The 20,345-nt window shown below is 46.1% G+C and overlaps 1 protein-coding gene across 6 annotated transcripts in view; it reads right to left on the bottom strand.

Annotated features, from left to right (window-relative positions):
* LOC118507308 (phosphatase Herzog) overlaps positions 1-20,345 on the bottom strand; it is a 53,764-nt gene that overhangs the window by 6,761 nt on the left and 26,658 nt on the right. For all 6 annotated transcript variants that reach the window (XM_036045685.1, XM_036045686.1, XM_036045689.1 and 3 more), the window contains exons 3-5: positions 2,365-2,603; positions 942-1,123; positions 713-866 (exon numbers count right to left, since the gene is read on the bottom strand). In XM_036045685.1, the coding sequence (XP_035901578.1) occupies positions 713-866; positions 942-1,123; positions 2,365-2,603 (575 nt within the window). The remainder of the gene's footprint in view (positions 1-712; positions 867-941; positions 1,124-2,364; positions 2,604-20,345) is intronic.

The raw sequence follows: 20,345 nt of genomic DNA on the forward strand, positions 1-20,345 counted from the left end.
CTAAAGAGCATTCTCCGGGAAAGGTGAAGGACAAGAGCAAGCAACACTGGTCCATAGATTGTGTTATGCAAACTCCTTTTATTTTTTCATGTTTGGCTCCCATCAACAACAGGAAAGGGAATAGGAAAAGTACGATGCCACAAATTACAAATTTATAGAAAAAAATACACGTTCAATAAACATAACTTCTACCCTAAACCTTCAAACGCAAAAGCCATCCAGCGCCGAATCCGAAGAAATGGCAACGCAATAATTCTTAACCTCCAGGAATTACGCATTTACGAAGAATTTGTTTCCGTCCCCCTTTTCCTGACTGTTATTTAATCGTAGTGCCGCCTAGCAAACCCCACAACAGGCGAATTAGGAAACACATTCCCCAAAAAATTAAACCTATAAATCTTGTGACTCATCGTCAAGCCGCACAACACAACACATCAGGGTGGGGACCGAATATTAACCCGCAGAACGCAGGACAAAAAGGGTTCTACTAGAAAAAAAAAGTCGATTCCATCACAAGGAATCGGTTGTGCGATGACTAATTTTCTCCACGCCCGAAAGCAAAAGAAGCATTTGATGCGTCGTTTGGGCTGTCCTTGGCTCCAACAGCCAACCCCAACTCAATAGTCCGTAACGAAGGGGGCGCTTTGGGGACCGCAACGAGCAAATCAAAACCTAACCGAGGTGTATCCCTTTTTCGTCGTCGAATACTTACAGCATTATCCGGGTGAAAGATGTAACTAGCAGGTGAGTTGTCAACAATAACAATCTTCTGTAAATCTCTCCCTAGTTTGTTTAGATCCTTCACATAGTTGCCCATGTGGAAGACGCAAGATTCCCTAAATAACCGCGCCCGGAACACGTTCCACCTGGAAGATAGAATGGAAGGAAGATAGCAAGAGGGTTAGTTGCTCTTTCCGCTCATCACCAGGGTAGGTACTTACTTATCAAGCAGATCGGCCACCGGATCGGCATACTTGGCCAGCGAGGCCGTAAACAGGACGCACTCATACAGTTCGCCCATCTTCTTCAGGAACTCGTCGACGTGGGGTCGCTTCAGGACGTACACCTGATGTACGGTACCGTCGATTTCCACTGGCACTATGAAATCCGCGTTTGGAATTGGCTGTAATAAAGCGGCGCAAAACAAACAAAAACCAAACGGCGTCATTTACACATCGGCTGACTTGTTTTTTGTGGGGTTTCTTGGCTGGTCGGGTTGGTTTGTCTAGCTAGAGCTTTTGTGTTACTCAATGAAATTGCGACACAATGTTGCAATTTTGTTTTGCCTATTTGGTCACCACCACCGCAACACGGCACACACACCCATTACAGCAGCTAGTTCCGCCAGTTCCGTGCCTGTCAAACAGCGTTTGACGCAAAGTCGGCGTCCGACCTGTTGCTGACAGGATTAAGCGTTTGGCGTGTGGTCGTGCTGAGGTAACGGTATAGCTTAGCTGGACAAATTGTCCGTGTGTTACGTATGAAATTTCGCTGCTGTACGAATTTACTGACTGCATAATGTATGACAGCGGGTCGTGGTGTAAGCGCGATTATTTCATTCGATAAAAAACTCTAGAAGGCAAGTCCCCCGCTAGAATCTTTTGTGTGCAGCACTGTGGCCTGTCATTTTTATTGCACAGTGGTATTGTTGTGTGGTCATAACTCTTTGAAATTTGTCTTTGAAATGTTATTATTCTTATTTTTCCTCCTTTTCTGAATATCTATGCCCGTTAACAAGTATCCATCGAACCAATGTTCCGTTACAGTCCGTGATCACCGTCGTGTATGTTGTAAGCCTGATTGGTCACTCCTAGCGTAACCAAAAATTATTAAGTAGCTCCTGTAAAAGCCAGGCTACATGATGCAAGATGCCAAGATGGAGTTATGCGAAATCTATCCGTCAAAAAGATTTCGCCTCCTCGAGCTGAAGTCTCGGAAAGATTTCGCTTCTTCCTAGCCTCTAGCCTAGCCTAGAGAGAGATAGCATGAAGTGCTCTAAAACACGCCGAACCGAAATGTTTTTGACGTAAAATTTTCGCCAATCCCCCCCTTTTAAGCGATTTTTTTTTTTGGAATCTCGCATCATGTAGCCTGGCTTTAAGCCAATATAAATGGTCAGGATAGAGGGAGGGGGATTTAATCGAATAATAAGCGATATTTCATTCGACTTTATTCAACCATTTTTGACCACACTGATAGCACACTGTGAAACTTTCGCAACGTGTACTGCGGATTGCATACATTTAGCCGTAAATCCTACAGTGCTTTACAAATTTTATCAGGGGGGGGGGGGCCTTCTCGAGTCTTTTACCGTGTCTGGTAATGCGCCTTTGGGGTCTCCCGAAAAACTCAAACTTAACTCACCTTAAAACTGCTATGAACTAGGGTTTCATCTAAGTCTATCACCATGCACTTCTTGTACAAATCGGAAGGTCGGACCTGTGGCAGCAGATACCGCGGCTGGCCCTGGATCGGAGGTGGCGTGATGGAACCATCGTTCGGTGTCCCGCTCGCATTGCTTTTCGTTCGTCCATTTCGCCAACAGCAGAAGAGCGTCTCCAGGAAACCACGGTTCGGCGGTTTTAGCCTATCTACATTGTTGACTGTAAACGAAAAAAAAAGTGAAACACGGAGGAAATGGCGTATTAGTATTCAGATGATTTCTGTGGTTAATGTGCGTTCGCACGTGAGCTGGCAGTTGGGTGGATAAAGCTTGAGGGGTAGTTAAGAGATTGATCACCTTTATCCTCTACGCTCGCGCCCATACATCTGATTCCAACCTGACAAATGGCAAGGTATTTTAATTTCGGAAGTGGATAACCACAATATCCGCCTAAGCGGAGCAGGTGAGGTAATCGAAAGGGTAGCTAATAATTTTCAACATCTAGTTATTTAGACGCTTGTCTGTTGCTCCGCTTGAATAGATGCATCACTGGAGCATTTATTGGATGAGAGAAATACGATCTTTGCAACACATCCTGCACATATAAATGATATCCCACTCAAAGGCTAAAAGACTCTGAAAATCGATACCATACCGAGGAAAGTTGGATATCTGAGATGTCTTCTCGTGAAAGTGAATTGCTATTGATATAATTATCCAGCAGACTCTCTGATTGCAAATGAGATCAATATGTAATAACATACATTGCTCATGGCTACATGGACAAACTACTGCCAGGGGGCACTATTAAGCCACCAGCCAGCAGACACCGCTTCCACGTGACGCTGGGAAGCAGTTTTCTGATTAGCGAACGATATACGCTCAATCCATACTCGACGACAGAATAGCAACGCTAATGAGCAGTTTTTATTGAGTTTCTCACTACACCAGCACCAGCGCCCGGCTGATTGGATGTAAATGGAGAAGCCCACCACTAAGAATTTCGTCTTGCAGAGACTTCCTACCGAGAACTGTCGAACGAGAAAAAAAACACACACACACACACACACTAACCTAATAAGGGTGCTCCTTTTTATTCGCCGAAACGAAGAATGGAGGCAAAACTTTCGACATCAAAAACCCAAGTACATTCGTTGCCCAAGTAATCTCAATTACATCGGGCCCGGGACACCGAACTCATTTCTCGGGAAACGGTTTGACGACGACGACGACGACGACGGATGGTTTGTCATTTAGTTTCGGAATTGCGAATATTTATACCCTCCCCTACTACTTATCACCCCTCACCCTCTCTCTCTACTATCTATCTTTGGGTTGGCACTTCGACTCGCCCAGGACCACTCCTTACGGGGAGAGGGGGGGAGGCAAATCTTGAGATTTAATGAACCTTCCCTAAAAAAGAAACCCTGGCTTCAGTTCGCTTCCCGGTAGCAGGAAAGCACAAAAAAGCCCAGCAACAAGAGCGAAAGCGCTCCGGGCAATATCACTACGCCCGCGCGGCCTCTTCTAGCCCTCCTGAAGATCCCCCCCCCCCCCCCCCCCCCAACAGCCTGTTTATCTGGACATAGAATGGGAAAGGAAAATACCGTCAAGACCCCTATATCCAGAAGTTCATTAAATGGATGGCCTGGATTTACATGCATTATTTCAACTCCGGCTCACCTTTCGCTCCTCGGGGTACGAAAACTACGGACAGTGGGAATAAGATTGAGCAGATCGGTTTACCTTGCAGCAGCCACAGGAAGGGCGTACGGAACTAAACACTGAAGAATGCTGCAATCAATCTACGGACAAATTAATCTCTACTTCTTTAACGTTACGAAAACAAAAGAGCCCAGCTGGTGGTGGTGTTGTGTAGCATCGCTCCCAATAGGTACGCAAAGCATACCTTCAATATTGCCAAGCTGTGCGGAATTAAAATATGTCAAAAACCTGTTGCAGAAGGATCATCAGGAATGCGATGATACACGCTACAGCTTGGGATGCAAGAGAAAAAAAAACAAAAACTAGAGCCTTTGAGCTTAGACAGAAATGATTGACATGGGTTCAGCACGATATCACCCCGGCGAGCAGTCGCCCCAAAAGGGAATGCTCATGTCCTTTTTTCACTGTTGTTTTACATTGTCGGAAAGATACTAAAACCACAAAAGCTTTCCCATCGTCCAGTCGCTTTATACCACCCGTATATATGCAGGACCTATCCAAGTCCAGCAGGTCCTCCCTCATCGGCTCGATCCCAATCCAGTAGCGAGAGGAAAGTGAATTTTGTAATCGAGACTAAACAAGTCATGCGGAACGGGATGAAAGGGGACCATTAAAATTGAATTTTCCCAGAACTGTTTTGCGAATAGACATATCATCATTATTTCTTGGTCAGCAGCGTCTGGACAACGGCCTTCCTCTGTGACATCCATGACAGATGTTGTATAACGGACGCAGAAACGCAAAACAAAAGCGGAGAGCAGCTCTAGAGGCAATTTAACGCTCGCTCATTAAATATTTGGCAAGCCTTACACGAGGCGTATTGCGCCCCCCGCCGATTGTTCCCCGCCTACGGTTTTGGTGCCATATTGCACAAAAGTGCATAACAAACATTGCAGCCTCTCTTACATCAACGCCGAGCGTTCGTTCAGTGACCTTTCCGGGTTGTTGGAGACCGTCGAGGAGTACCTTTTGGCACTTTGCCCTAATTCGGTGCCTCTTTGCGCTTTTCACTAAGCTGCCGAGCGGTCCCTTTCGGCTGACAAGTGGAACCGTCATCATGTTGGAGCTTTGCCACATACACAAAAGTATTCAAAGGACAATTGTGTGGACTACTACTGACTTGGTTGTAATACTTGCGAGCGCGTAGTATCCATGAGGGCAAGAAAAACAACTACAAATCATACCAAAACTGCATCCGTAAGAAATGGGAACAAAGAGCTTGGCTTGAGGTGCGTGTCGGTTTAAGGATGAATGGAGCTCAACCTGCACAACGGGGGAGTCGACGTTTGTCGGAAGAACTGAGATCAACAACAATAACCCGCACGCAGCAGACAACTCGAAATTAAGGTGAAATGATAAAATGGAGGAGGTTGGAGGGTAAACGTCGGGGAAAGCTTTTCACATTTTACAACAAACTACTACTTCACAAACTCCATACGTGATCCTGATGAGAAGAAAACCCCTTTCTTTTGTCCTTTCTTTCTTTTCGCCGCACTGATGATTTGTTTTCCGAACAAAGTTTCCCGTTTTTCTCTTTAAAGCGTAAACTCATGTTTACAACGGTTACCACCATTCTGTGTTCTTGGTTCGGGGTAGAGCGTGGCACACTTTCAACCTCAATTTTCCAGGCACAGAAGTTCAAAGACCGGGCTAGTGTAAAGCGTACGACGACATAACGCCACCACTCCTCCTCTGCAAAACAGGGAGCCCAGTTGGCTACGGCCCTTGCACGCTAGACCATCAGAGACCTCGTTTAATTCGATAACGAGAGCATAAAGTTCCATATCCTAATTACCGACCAAGTGCTGACGCTTTTCCGAATCGAAACGATTTTGGCAACGTATCAAAAATTAACCTCACTTTGCAACAAAAACTTTGGCACAGGGGTACAACACATCCAGAACACTCCCTGTCCTAGAATTCTTCGCCACAGCCTGATGACAGTGTCGGACAAGAGTAGGAGGCAAAAACAACGTCATTAAATTTGCAGAACCTGCCCTATCCGTCCTGTCATGCGACAGAGAAAGTACACCCCAGGCACAGAAGATGCATGCGAGAAGATCTTGAAGTTGACTGATTACTAAGTCGTCAGTGGATCGAACGTCTCGCTTCGGGGCACCGGAGATGGGGAACCGTTTTTCTTTTGTGTAGGTCACTATGCCACCGAAAAGCGTCCGGATGTCAGAGACGAAGTAAATTATAACATCACAGCGTTGCCACGATGCCACTGCGTCGAGCCTGCCAGTGCTCTGGTAGGTGGCAAGTTGACGGTATAGGACATCCGGTCTACCAACAACCCCCAAAAGGCTGCCTCCTGCTCGCCGTAGACGAAGTGTTTTGTCATCATTTCCTCCAGCCATCCAGTCCAATATCGGCCAAGCTTACAGTTCCCGCAGGCAGCCGGTTGGTTGCAAACATAAACGCAAACGCGTTTTATGAGCTCATGCCTTTGTGTGACGCACCATCGCCTTCTACGGAGTGAAGGAAGTCACCCCAGTTACGCCACCATCCGTCAGAACATAAAATCAAACACACAATGACACACACACACACATACACATAAACAACATCTTCCAGCTATAGCATGAAATGGCCTTCACAAGCCATCGCTCCTTCGTCTCCTGCAAGGTGGCAAAAATGGTGTGTGTGAGTGTTTGCTGGCTGCCCGGCGAAATGAAACCGTCGTCGTCCTATTTCACGTCGTCCTGCTGGTGTTGTGTGTTGTTCGAGGTGTGCAGGAATTTTTCATTAGTTCGCTACTGCGCTATATTCCTTCCAGGCCCGCAACCACCTCAAGGGACGGGAGGAATACTTTGCTTCACTTAGTCCATTAATTTCGGACATTAAAATCCATAACCACAACCAGCGTTACGGAGGAGTACGGACAAAACCGTCACACTCCCGACAAACCTGGTGCCGTCCTATGGTCAGTGTGTGTGTGTTTGAACAAGGACAGCTGGGGGAGAGCTTAACTCAGCAGGAGCTGTCGCTCCCACTCTTCTGGAGAAATTCTTACACACTCTTCCGAAACTAGTGTGCCTCCACGTGGCGACACACTATTCGATCCGGCGGCGGCTGCTCTAATGGAGGTCATTAATTATCCCGACTGAGCGACCACCAACCATAACCCAATGCACACACACCCACCCAGCGCCAGACACCCTGCTGCTCGTGTACTTGAAGTTGGTACGTCCGCCGAAACTACTTCCGGTGACTATTTTTAGCACATCACCGCTACCGCCGGTCCCAATTGGCGTCACATCAATGTCCACGCTATCGTTCAACCGAGAACTTGGGGTATATTGATGATTTCTCATTTCGTCACCGTGTGACATTCCGGGAACGGTGAGGCTAGGGTGACCGGCGAAGGGTGTGGTTAGTTTAGCAAACGATGACGAAACGTGGACCTACAAAATGTGGTGTGGTCCCGGCTCATACCCTCTGCCCAGATTTGCGCTCGTCAATCTCCGTCGCAGGCAAAGCCGTCACGAATTGACGAAGACCACCACCAATCCCAGAGCCAGCTCGAGCCGGTGCGTTGTTCCGGTGATGACGTACAAGCGTTGCTATGTGTCGGTGTAGGGAAGACAGCAAGCTGCTTGGACACGCATATGAGCATTTTTCCACATTAACGCAACGACCGCATCCGGTTCCTGTATCGTCACCACCACACCGAAACACAACTGGAGGGCGTGCAAGCATGGCAGGATATCCGCTTGTCGCCTTTTTTGGGGGTGCGTGATCGTGTCGAAGAGTGACAAATTATCAGCTTCGGAAGGGAGCCACCATCGCTTCTACTATGTGGCGTCATACAATTTTCGGTTTGTGACGCAGATTCAGTTCAAATCGATACACGGAGATCGAACTCCTTCGATGGGTCCCAAAATAGACTTGCGAAGAATATTTGCAAAGTTCGCCTAGACCAAACCAAAAAGAGGATTTTTTTGTTTTTTTTTTTTTTTTTGGAAAGACATAACAGACGAAAACCGAAAAGCCACAACCTAATTGGACATTATTAACTTTCTCCAACTAATTGATTTCGCTAGCGAGCGTGATGCAAGTTAGCACCACATTATTCTAATGTAAACGTATCCTCGCTAGCTCGCTCTCTTGCCAACTCCTTCGTCCACCACCTCCGTTACTCCTTAAACGGGGTGGTGATAACGAGAAACCCATTTACCATCTGATGTTCGTCACCTTGCTTCCTCCCGCCGGCTGCATCACATGCGACGCTTAACGGCTACGGACAGGGGCAGACATGCTAACTAATCGAGACGACCTCACCCTTGCCCTTTCGTTCGGAGGCCCCAACCAGACCCGGCATCGTCGTGTGTTGTGACTGTTTACCCAGCAAAAAGTGGTCACCAGAAGACACACTCGCACTCGCAATTAATTATCATCGAATTAGTCCGGTCCCTCAACCTTTCCGCCCGTGCCGTTTTATCGGGGCCTACCGATGCGTGTGGTGTGTGCTTGATTTACCGAGGAGACAGGGGGACATATCTCCAGGCCTTTTGCTGTTGAAAAAAAAGTCATTTAAGCTAAAGTAAATCAGGACACTCCACCTTTCCAACACCGGAAGGGGAAAGACGCGGTCGACACCTTTCTCTCTCTCTCGCTGTGGTGTGATGCTTGATAGAAAAATAAGCCAGGAAGCTTTTCCATCAGGAATTGTTTATCGTGGGCTTAGAGCGACAGCGAGCGGTGGAAAGGAAGGCGATCTCTACACGTCTTAAGGGAATTTGTTCGGCAAAGTGTTTACGCGTACATTCCAAGAATTCCGGTCCTGATCTGCCACGTGCTGCACAGCCCCCCGCGGGAGTCCCTGCTGGTCCGGATTTTCTTGCCACCGCACAACCGTCACCGTTGAATGGCGCGCGCGCGCTCACGGTTATGAAAATGAGGAGTACTCGCGTCTTAATGGCTAGCACCACCATCATCCACCTACCAATCTCACCCTCGAGCATGTATGGGATATAATTTATGAAAATATTATTCATTAGCTTGTAACCTACCGCCGAAGCCTCCACCCAAGGGGTAATGAATCGGATAGCAAAAAAATGGTGCGCTTCTCGTAAATGCTAATAAAATGCAAACAAATACTACACAACCGTACACACGGAAAGCAATCAGTTCCGTTTTTCCCGCACTTTATTTTTCCGCGATTTAATTTCCGTGCAAACCGTGTGGTGCGTAATGCGCCATCCAACGGTTTTTCACTTCAGACTCGGAACGTAATTGGAAAATATACGTCATGAGCAAATTTTTAAAGAAGCAAATCCTCCAAGACCTGTCAACAGACGCCATTGATCAAACGAATAAGTTTATAATTTTCCCTATGGGAAGGAGCGACTTGATGGTCATAGCTTAGTAGAGTGTTCAAGTGTCCTGACGGTTATAGGCTAGATGTCACGCGAAATAAATTGTTGAGTATAACAATTCTTCTTGTAATTTGAAGAACTTTAATCAGAAAACAATTTATAACGTTTGAGTAACATTCAGTGATGTAAGGAAATTACCGTAAACTCCTATACTTTTTGGACAGATAATTGATTTGGATTTTAGGATTCCTAAGGATTTTCACGATTTCAGAACCACTATATTGGTTATCCTTAAAAAATCATCCACAAAGTAACGGATTGCTGGAAAAGTTCGGCTCATTCGGCTATTGATCTATCAATAGGACTATCTAGCTGCCAAGTAACCAGAAGACTAATAGTAGTGGAAAGACCAGCCCCCGTTAAGCCACAGAGCAATTCATGGAAAGAAACGGCCATGTTTTGTGCCTTTCGGTGGGATCAACTAGCGGTTATATATTATGAGCTACTGTAACTTCAGCATTTTGCCTTCTAAGAACAGACTGACGGTAAAAGGGATATGATGTGGATGATAGTTAAGGAAATTAGTCCTTTTTCACTCGATTTAACGTTTGTCATTCAGAGGAGCTTTTCAATAGCCTTCAGGGGATATTATAGTTGAGTTTTCCTGCTTTGACACCCCTGCAGTAGCAGTTTTTTTTCTGTATCTGATTAATATGACAAAAAAAGATTAAACTGGAGAAAAAAATTGTTGATAAATCGCTAATTAATATCTAAATAAATTGGTTAGGGTTACATCTGAAACTTTAAGATTTAAAACAATGTTCCAAACACCTTGTGCACTTTTATCACCGCTTCCAGTGTTCCTAAAAGCATTCCCGTTTCAGGATGTCTTCCTAACAAACCAATGTCAATTAAGCTCACACTGTGCAATGTAACACAGCAGATAGATAGATGAAGTCGTCGGAATCTCCCTTCGTCCCCCCAACGCACAAGAAACACACAATATGGCGGCGCTATGGAGAAACTTTGTATCATAATTTGTTTTACTCGGTGTTAATCTTTCCCGCCTAGCCGAGTGAGCAGTGTGAGCTTGATGCATGTTTTCCATTTGCAAAAGTAGAAGGTGGATTTCTGCCGACACGAGAACGTAGCAGCAATCTTCTTACCCGTTTATCCCTTTGCCAACTTCCAAGCAGGAAACAGGAGCAAAAATAATGGGCTCACTACTGGTTCCGCGATTATACTGAGTGTAAGGGTAAGTATATTAACACCCTTCCCTTGTGCTACCTACATGCAAACAGTGACGCTACAACGATGCTGGAAGCTGTGTGGCTCCTCTATTCACAGCATATCTCATCCCGGTTGGAAATGGAGCCCAACAGCACGTGGAACGGAAACAGATGCGTTACTACTATCCTGTTTGCTGTTTGCTTTACAACAGCGCTTCCGCTTCAAACAGACTGCTGTTGTTACAAAAGTTTGCCGGCACCACGGCTTTGCCATACCACCTTCCATGGCTGTCGTTGAAGGTGATGAAATTTTAAACCGACACTTGCGAGCTGTGATGAAAGCAGTGTTTATGTGCATGCAACAATGCCGATTTTGCCAACTCGGTTGATGCAGCACGCAAAGCAATACTGGAATTGAAGCACAGCATACTTGCCCTGAATCGTCTTGATAAACTTATTCGTTATCATATGGCGAAGAGATTATTTGTTGGGATCGCCCTCTTCCTTACCCTTCGAGGAAATGTCAACTTAATGATGAAGGTTAACCCAATTGTGTCGTGTATTAATGTAGGAAGAGCTATCCCCCCGTAACCCTGCTAGATAAGCTTAATCGGGTTAACATGAACTTGGAAGTACCCGATGTAAGACGCATCAGGAACGAACAACTTCACCCTGTCATCAGACGATTAAACAATAAACGGTCTTAGACGCCTATTAGGGTGGCGGTAAGTGTTCGATCTGAAGCGCTGAGTGCCCGGCGGACTTGTCAAAGACTTCATGACAGTGTGCTTAACATCGCAGCTGTCAATGTGTACCGAATAGTGCGTATCGAACGAGCAGTGGTGAGGACATGATAAGGAAAAGCCCAATCAGCACCAGCCGCAGCAAGTCAAACATATAGCACGTGTACGTGACCGATGTGTCACATAATACCCGAGGAAAAGGATAATCACCCGACCGAGGCCACCAGCATCTCCACCCACACACGCACAATACGCGTGGGTGTGTTTTCCAAGAAGCCTGCAGACAATGACGAATGGTTTTGCTGATCAATTAAGGCTTTCCCATGCATCAGCAATTCTTGGCAAAAGAAGTAAAACCAGGCAAGCAGCCAGACGCAGGAGGATGGATTTTTATGCGGTTGCACGTCAACAGCACTGAGAAATCGAGCTTTAAGACAATCGTATTTACCGCTCAGCAAAAGCTCACAGTAAACAGCCCTCCGTTCGAAGTTCGCTTGCCTTTACTTTAGCTCACATTTGGAACACGATTTGGATAAATTATGCAAATGTCGTCCAAAGTAACCGCAATCCATCTTGACAAGCAGGAGCAATTTAGCAACATTCTGCAACGTTGCCTGGAAGCGTTAACCCATTTGGGGAAAGATCCAACAACGTTTTCCGAATTTCCAAGAATAAACACACACAAACACACTCGATTGGAAGAAACCACCGTATCTCGACCGTATAATCAGCGTGTTCTACTTCAAACTTCAATATTAATATCCTCCTCCCCATTGCTAACTGTCCTAAAGTTCCCCTCTCCTAACCTCAAAGTCCACCCGGCAAATAATCCTCGTTTTTCGGGAGGGCATAAATTTTGCAAACAATCGTGCGCGAAAAGATTGGTGGTCCCGCCCGCCCTTTAGTATGGGGCCCGTCGGCCGTACGAAGATGTTATAAGCTGTTGTCAGCTAAATTATGTTTGCCATATCTGTGTCTGTCTCGCTTTCTTCACAAGAGGAGGAGAAACGTATGCCCTTCCATCTTCATCCTGGCACCTCCTTTCCTTCAGCCACCCATGATGAAAAGTTTAATAAAATTGTGATCAATATCGAATCACTTTCAACACCTCCACGGCGAGGTAAACACGAGAGCTTCCCGGGCGCTTCACCCTCGACCTCAAGAAAACTTCTTGAGGACACACACACACACACGCTCTTGGTGGTTGAAGGGCGAAGGCCTGCAAATGGACTAACTTTGGGAGGGTGGGGACGGCAGACGCCTGGCAGAGTAGCAGAAGTTCTTGGTGATTTGTTTAGGGTCGCCCCCCACCTCGCTGATATCTCGTCACGTTGCACCGGTCCTTGTCCTTGCCTGATGTACAGTGTGCCTCTCCCGGTATCTTGCCGTTGCACTCGGTACCTCTTGAGGTCCCATCCATGCTGAAGGATGTTGATGTTTATCCAGCCGTGAAGAGGTACACTGTGTGGAGAGGAAGCCGGCAGGCAGTATCGATTGTGTCTCTGGCGGGCAGGACACAAAAAGCTCATCGGGACAATGCTGCTGCTCCATGATGATGATGATGATGGAAGAAGGTTTCATTTTACATTGGGTATAATGGCGCGAACTGTAACCATAGATATGTCTCTCTCACTTGTATCATCATGCATATTACGAACAGGGGAGGGAAAAAAAGCCGATAGAAGAAAACTCTTCCTTCCACCAATTTGTCGAGTTATTTATAATCCAATGTATCCTTTCCTTTCCTCTCCCCCTATTCACTGTACCACCATCCCCGAGATGGATCTTTTTTCCCTTAGCCGGCGCAGCAGAGCAAGGAATATGGAAATCTGCAAAACCATCCTAAACAAGGCCAATGGTCTTCTGACCGTTAAGCACCGTTTGGGAAGGGAAAATCACTCCCATTCTCGCTCGCTCGCTGTTTGCTGATGAAATTTATTATCCTTTTAGTATAAAGAACAATTACTACCGACTGTTATAGCCTATCCAGCATCACAGCGTTAATCCACCTGTGCCAGGCAGCAGCGTCGATGGAGCATGGAGCATTTGCTACACCTACCCGGTGTAGCTTGTCTGCTTCATCTCCCAAACGCTGTTTCAGGGAGACGGGGACACACCCGCACCAAGGCACATTCGCAGTCGATTACCCTAAAAATAATTCCACACAGCGCAGGCCAATAAAACGGCCAAAACCAGATCACTCCATCTCGTCAGCCATCCATCCATCCGAAAGGAGGTCCGCCGAAGCAGCGGGCCAAAGTCTCCCAAAAAACCTGCCGACACACACAAGGTGTGTATAAAAATATCTCTTACATTGAATAGAGTGAGCTGTAGCAAACTCCTGGCACCGGTCACCGCACCATCTGCTCGGTTGAAATTTATTATGTCAGCCATGAAGCATAAAATATGCTGAGCCAAAGCGAAACCTTATCGTCAGTCTCTACACGAGCGCCGATATCGGAAGGTGTTGGCAGTGGAAGCGATGCACGGCGATTTTATACACTAAATTGTATCAATTTCCACGCGGAACGAAGGATCCTTTCGGTCGCGAAACAAGGGTTCCGCTAACTAAATGAATTAACGGCAGCAGGCTTTCGGTCGTTCGCCCCCTTCAACACACACACACACACGCACCCGGTTTTAATGATTGGAAAATGTGATGGAAATTGATCAACAGGAACCGAAACCCGGACCCCATCGATCGAAACCGACCATTTGCAAAACACCTCGGCCTCGGGGTGATGGGGTAAAAAGGATATTTAATTTTAGCCAACGCGTGTCACACGCGTACACCTGTATGGATTTTACATGCCCACACGGGGATGTTTATTATAATATTATGCCCCATTATGATGGGGAAAAATGGCGACCAAACAATCTCGTTCAACGTCGATTCATCACGTAACCGATCGGGACAAAGCCTGGCGATGCTGTTGGAGCTGACTGTGTACTGACTTTTTGTACATTTTTCACTCTCAACCTCCAAACATCAAAGGCAAACAAATGGGGTAGAAACTGAATTAAGTGAAGCTACCGCACGCGTCGCACGTGCTTTGGTCGAGAAAAAATTGATTAAAAGCATGGCTTCGGCATCACCGGGGCTTATTTGTTGCCGATATACGTTAGTCTACATGCGCCATATCACGCGCAAACAGAAAAAACAACTCAACAATAGCAAGTACTGAGAAGGATATTTCGTTCGAAAGAGGGATTTAGTTTAATAATGCAACATAAAACCTCATTGTACTCTGCTTGGTTGTACTCTACCCACCCTATGAAATTTCATCGAATGTACCTGCGTAAATATAGGAAAATTCTTCGTAAGCATGTGCGTACGATGAAAATTCGATTAAACACATTCCAACACGACATATATTCTCTCCAACGTACCACCAGCAATTAATCCCGCGCGGATAAACATATGCTACCTACTCCCTAACTGCAGTCGTGATGAACTTGAACCTTCTTGAAGCAAGATTTTTCTCGGACTTCTTCATTCTCGTGTGTGTCCCCCATCTGGAGATCCTCCCCTTTCTATTGGCTCTGTCTGCGCCCAAAGCCACCAAAAAACGATTGAAGCATCAACCGAAGAATCTAAAACGCTCGAAAAAATACTACATTGCGCGCGTCGTCGGGGAAATGGGGATTTTTCTAAAATTAGAGACTTAGAGTTGTGTGTTTGTTTTTCGCCCCCCTTTTGTTTGTGCCCCGGCATCTCAGACCATTAGTTCCGATTGGAATGAGCTCTGTCTGCCGGTCCTGGGTGCGGAGTCGTCTGGGTGGAGAGAGAGAGAGAGGGAGGGAGGTCTGGTTATGTCTTTGCCCTCCCAGCTTCAAGAAGGACAGGCCTCTGCCAGGATTTATTTAGACGCGTTGTTCCAACAGCAAACCATACTATTAACGAGGTGGAAACTCACCCCACACGCGAAGACACACACACACACACGTATACATTCGGTCTTAGTGTCGGTGTACCTTTGTGCACGAATCTGGCACCATTGAAGGAGGGAAGATCTGTCTGTCTGGCTTGGATGGCGCGCACGTACCGCATCAAGTCACATGATCTTCTTCCGATATAATCTACCGGTCGGGTCTCTCTCGATGGTGCCCGCACCCGGTCGTTCATATCGTTAACCAAACCAAACCATACGTAATAACAACAACACGCCTGACAAAACATATCCCTTCGGATCGTACACGCACCACGCCGATGAAAACGATTCAACGATCATTGATGAACTCGCACCCGACGAACGATGCGAAACAGACAAAGCGCATCCATCAAAACACAACAAGATAGATGTTCTATGACAACTGGAGATACATCCAGACAACATAAGGTATTCCTCCACTTTTTTTCTTCCACGTGATCGCGTTTTGAACCATTCGGTGTCCCAAAGCATACCCAATGAATCATGAAACGGGGAGATACATTTAAAAACAGATCTATTCTCTACGCTTCATCCACATCCGAAATAATGTAACACGAACCAGCATGAGCGTTTGGCGAAGGAAGAAGATCCACACAAAAATAGCAACTGCTGACCACAAACAGAGAGGCAGCCGACAAAGCTCGTCCCTAACGAAAACCGGAACTGAAAATAACGATCAACGCTCGCACGTGAAATTTGTCTCATCTCTTGCAACACAACACACCACCGCGGTACAATTGTTGTGGCAGGACCACCGTGGACATCAAGCGTATACTCTGAAGTGAGTGGACAGGCGGCAAAGACCAGCGGCTGAAGTGGCGCATGGGTCAATAAAATCTAACGAACCTGATGCCCCCGGCGTGCTCTTTTCAGTCTGTACGAGCGCAGCAAGTGTGCTTCAGATTGATAAAAATATAATCATCCACGGGGACAGTCGGTCGGAATCGGGAAGTTAATCTAACGTTCAGAGTAGACGATGAGGTCTACTCACACTGGCCAAAATGGTCACCATCACGGTAATCAGGGCGCCACTGAAAGACTCGACAACTCGACTTCTTGGATCGTGTTAAATTCGATTATGTTTCTTCAGTTCCCTATCCGACATAGGCGGCAGCGAGAAAGAGTAACAACACGCACAACCGGGGACCTTAATGATCTTCTAATCTTGCACGCCGTCGGTAGATAAATGTGGACCACAAATTGACGCCGGCAGCAGTGCATGCCATTTCGCTGTGTCTCTGTGCCAACCAAGCGAGTGCGGCAAGTATCGATTAGCTCTAAACCACCCAATAATGACAGTAGGATCACTCAACCAGCGTCCCTTCGGCAAAAGTTCCACACACGCCATTTTTCGTGGGACAGGTTTTTCGGGTAACCGATGATGATGATGATGATGAAGCTGTCAAGGGCTGCTGAATAATCGAGCATCAGCAAACGTGAGACTGTGGTGGGGGGAGACACATAATCTTCGGCCCCCTTTGGATGGCGCCGCCGTCGGTCGGTCCTGCATAATTGATTCGTGTACAACAAACATACAGGCACGCATTAAACGGCGTTTTTTTTTTTGTCGTGGAAAAAGGTGAGTAATGCGATTCCTTTGCCAACTTGCGTATGCACACATCTGATGCGAGCCCCGAGCGTCGGCCCACTTCAGACTGGATAGCTGTTGTTGGTACGCCCGGCTTTCATCTAACTAGACAGCACTGACATAAATATGGAACAGGGTTCGGCAAAGACTATCCTGCCGGCTGATCGGGAATCTCTGTTTAGCTTTGGACCAACACTACATCAAGCTTTTTAGGCATCTCAGTAGGATGACTAGTTGCTATGGATACTACTTTCTTTATTCCTGGATATTACTGCAGTACCGAGAGATTCTGGTAGATGGCGCTGCTTAAGAAATAGTATACAGGAAGGAAAAAGGATCGAATCAAATTATTTGATAGCTTGAGGTGTGGTACCCAAAGCCTCTATAAATAAACGATTTACCTTAGAGAACCAAAAACTTAGAGGCGTTAGCTAATCTACATTGAGAACTATTAAATTTCCATGTCCCATTACAGTAACATACATTAAAAGATTTTTTTAATATCTACTCCACAGACGTTCCAATAATCTAGGTCGAAGGTTTGCCATTCCCTGGTGAACCCCCTCGATGGGTAACATGAAACATCGCAAAAAGGATTTAAAAAAGCATTAAGTGTAATTAACTCGCTAACCTGTTGCGACTATAAAACCGAGCATCTCCCGCAGCGAACCGGGGGGGCGCGACCCCCAGTCATCAAACACTGGGCCGAAGGTCCACCGCTCCGTAAATCGTACTACCAGGCGTAACCAGGTGCTTTCCCGATTCCCACGCTCTGTCCCTTCCTTATGCGGCACACGCAACATGTTTCGCTATTCGCCGTGGGATCGATCGAGCATATTGACCTTCCATTGTACGGTGCTCGCTCGCTTGCTAATCTACATATTGCGGTAATCATACATCACCGGGGCACTTTCGCTTTGTGTACGGTTCCTACTAGAGCGCAACCTTGAAGCTGTTTGTTAAGGGATTTTTTTGCTGCTCATATGTGTTCGTGGGTATGAACATCGAAGGTGTGGTTCAGAGAGAAGATTGGACTATTATTTCCACATCAGCTCATCAAGGATGTGCTCTAGTAAGAGTGAGTAAAGGGATGCGCCCTAGCTCAATATCGATGAGGATAAAGTTTTCCTACATTGTTGTGCAAGGACCTCCCCGATTCTCGGATATGAGAAACACACAGAAATGGTTCGCTCGTCGCTATTTGAACTATTCGCGTCCCCGGTTCGGTGAGATAGTTTCCGTGAAGGGACTAACATACGATCCGCCAGACTTTTTGTTTGCCTTACACGTGTCTCACACACACACGCACACACGCACGCACGGTCTCTCTTTCTCCAAACATCCGTTCCAACGGTCGGAATGAATGCTGCACTCCATAAATCATGCTTCCTTTTTCACCGACAGGAACATAGGGAAGGTGAGGTGTGGGTGGAGGGTAGGGTGAAGTAACTGGTGCCTCGAGCGAAACTGTGCAAATATGAAATATGACCATCACCGCACCAACCGTAACCATCCACCCGTGGCGACCGTCCATGAGGCCGTGTGTTGCGCTCTCATTCTTCGGCGAAGGATTTGCGATTCTTTGGCGAAAACCCTGTGGCCCAGAGGTTCAAAAGGATGTGCTCTCTCTGTTTCGCGCGCCGTCTCTGTGATGGGACGCGCATAGTAAATCAGTTTTAATTATTCCCACCACAGGTACACACCGCCACAACACTGTGCTTGTTCAGATAATGTCAAAGAGAGTGGCAAAATGGCTTCCGATTGAACATTCAAACCAAGCAACTCTACCAACGTCATCGTGACGACCGCTTCCTCCCTCGAGTCTACCAGCATCCCAAAACCCGTAACCAACACGAAAAACGTTCAACTTACGGCCCTAATAAAAGGTGCCATCTATTGATTTTGTGAATGTCTTTATTCTGCTTCACCCCACTTGTTATGCCCTTGTCGCCAATTTTAACTGCCCTGGACCACCATCATCAACCCCACAGAATCATACAGACATAAACCGCAGAAGGCCACCGGAGACAGGTTGTAAATTTTATCTGCCTACCACACACACACACACACAGCCACACAAACTAAAATTAGAATTCGTCCCGCTTCCGACCCGGTGATGTGTATTGTTGTCCTGTTGTGCCGGGGACACGCACATCTGACCAACGCCGGGTGAGCCGCGGACGATGGCGTTCAAATGGCGCTCGGTCAACGCAAATGAACGGGGACGTTATTGTGCGTGTCGTCAGTGGAGAGATATTTTTATCCCGCATATATCCGCGCGGCCACATGGTGTTGCGGCCTTTTTCCTTGCTAACGCTTGGCGATGATACTCATCGTCAAACGTCATGTACTGTGTGGCGCGCGCGTATCTTGCCGGTCACTATCGCAGGATGTTTTTTCGGGATTGCATAAACTGTGGAGGTCTCGTGCCGTGGTTTTAAATGAACGTGCGGCACAGTACAAGTGTCGTCTGTCGGTTAACAACACTAAAGGCCTTGTCAAAGGGGATCAGAGTGCGGGTTTTGGCGCTGTGCAAAATTCGATTGTGTAAAGCGCGAATCTAGGTGTTGTAAAATGGATTTAAAACAAAAAAAACCCTGATTTTAATAGATTTTACGAGGGATGTATGCAGAGCCCAAACTTCGTACAAGAGGACAAAGATTTTTTTTGAAAATAAAATTAAATTATTTTTACAGGATAACTAAATTGTAGAAACAGTAACTAAAAGTACAGGATAACAGAAAAAGCAGAATGCAATATCAAATTTTCAAATTTTTCATCGAAAATAGATTCAATCTTGAGCATACGAATTTAATTATTTTTTTCAAAACTTAGGAATTAAACCAAGTAAAAGCCAGAGCTGGAGGAACTAGAACTTAGAGGAAAAACATAACTGGTATCAATTTCCACTTGGATAAACTCAAAGAACTATGCAGAACTACTGGAAAGTGATTAAATTATATTTCTTCTTCTTTTATCTTGGCACTAGAACCTTGAAAGGTCTCGGCCTGCATTTTCTTGCTTTCTGTGACTTAATTTAACCAGTAGCAAGGTAGTCCCCGCCTCAAATTTGGATCCCGGTCCTGGCGTGTGAAGGCAGGCATAGCTATCGTCTCGGTCAACCGACCGTCCAATTTTATTTACAGAAAGAATAATAGATAAAACGTTGCCGATTGAGCAAAATATTGGAGCTCATATAAATGCTAAATGAAGGGCAGCTGAAGAGAGCGATTTTAATAGGGAAAACTGTCAAATAGGACTTGCAAGTAGTCCAGACCTAGATCTGAATGATTTTTTTTGCAAATTCCGGGAAATATGTATTTACAGCGAAGGAACTAGTTAAGGGCACCACACCCTAACCAGCGACTTAATGAGAATATATTCTCAATGGATTATTTTACATACTTTATTAAATGTTTTTCAA

Source organism: Anopheles stephensi, chromosome 2 (genome assembly GCF_013141755.1).
Source record: "Anopheles stephensi strain Indian chromosome 2, UCI_ANSTEP_V1.0, whole genome shotgun sequence".
NCBI classification, from domain to species: domain Eukaryota; kingdom Metazoa; phylum Arthropoda; class Insecta; order Diptera; family Culicidae; genus Anopheles; species Anopheles stephensi.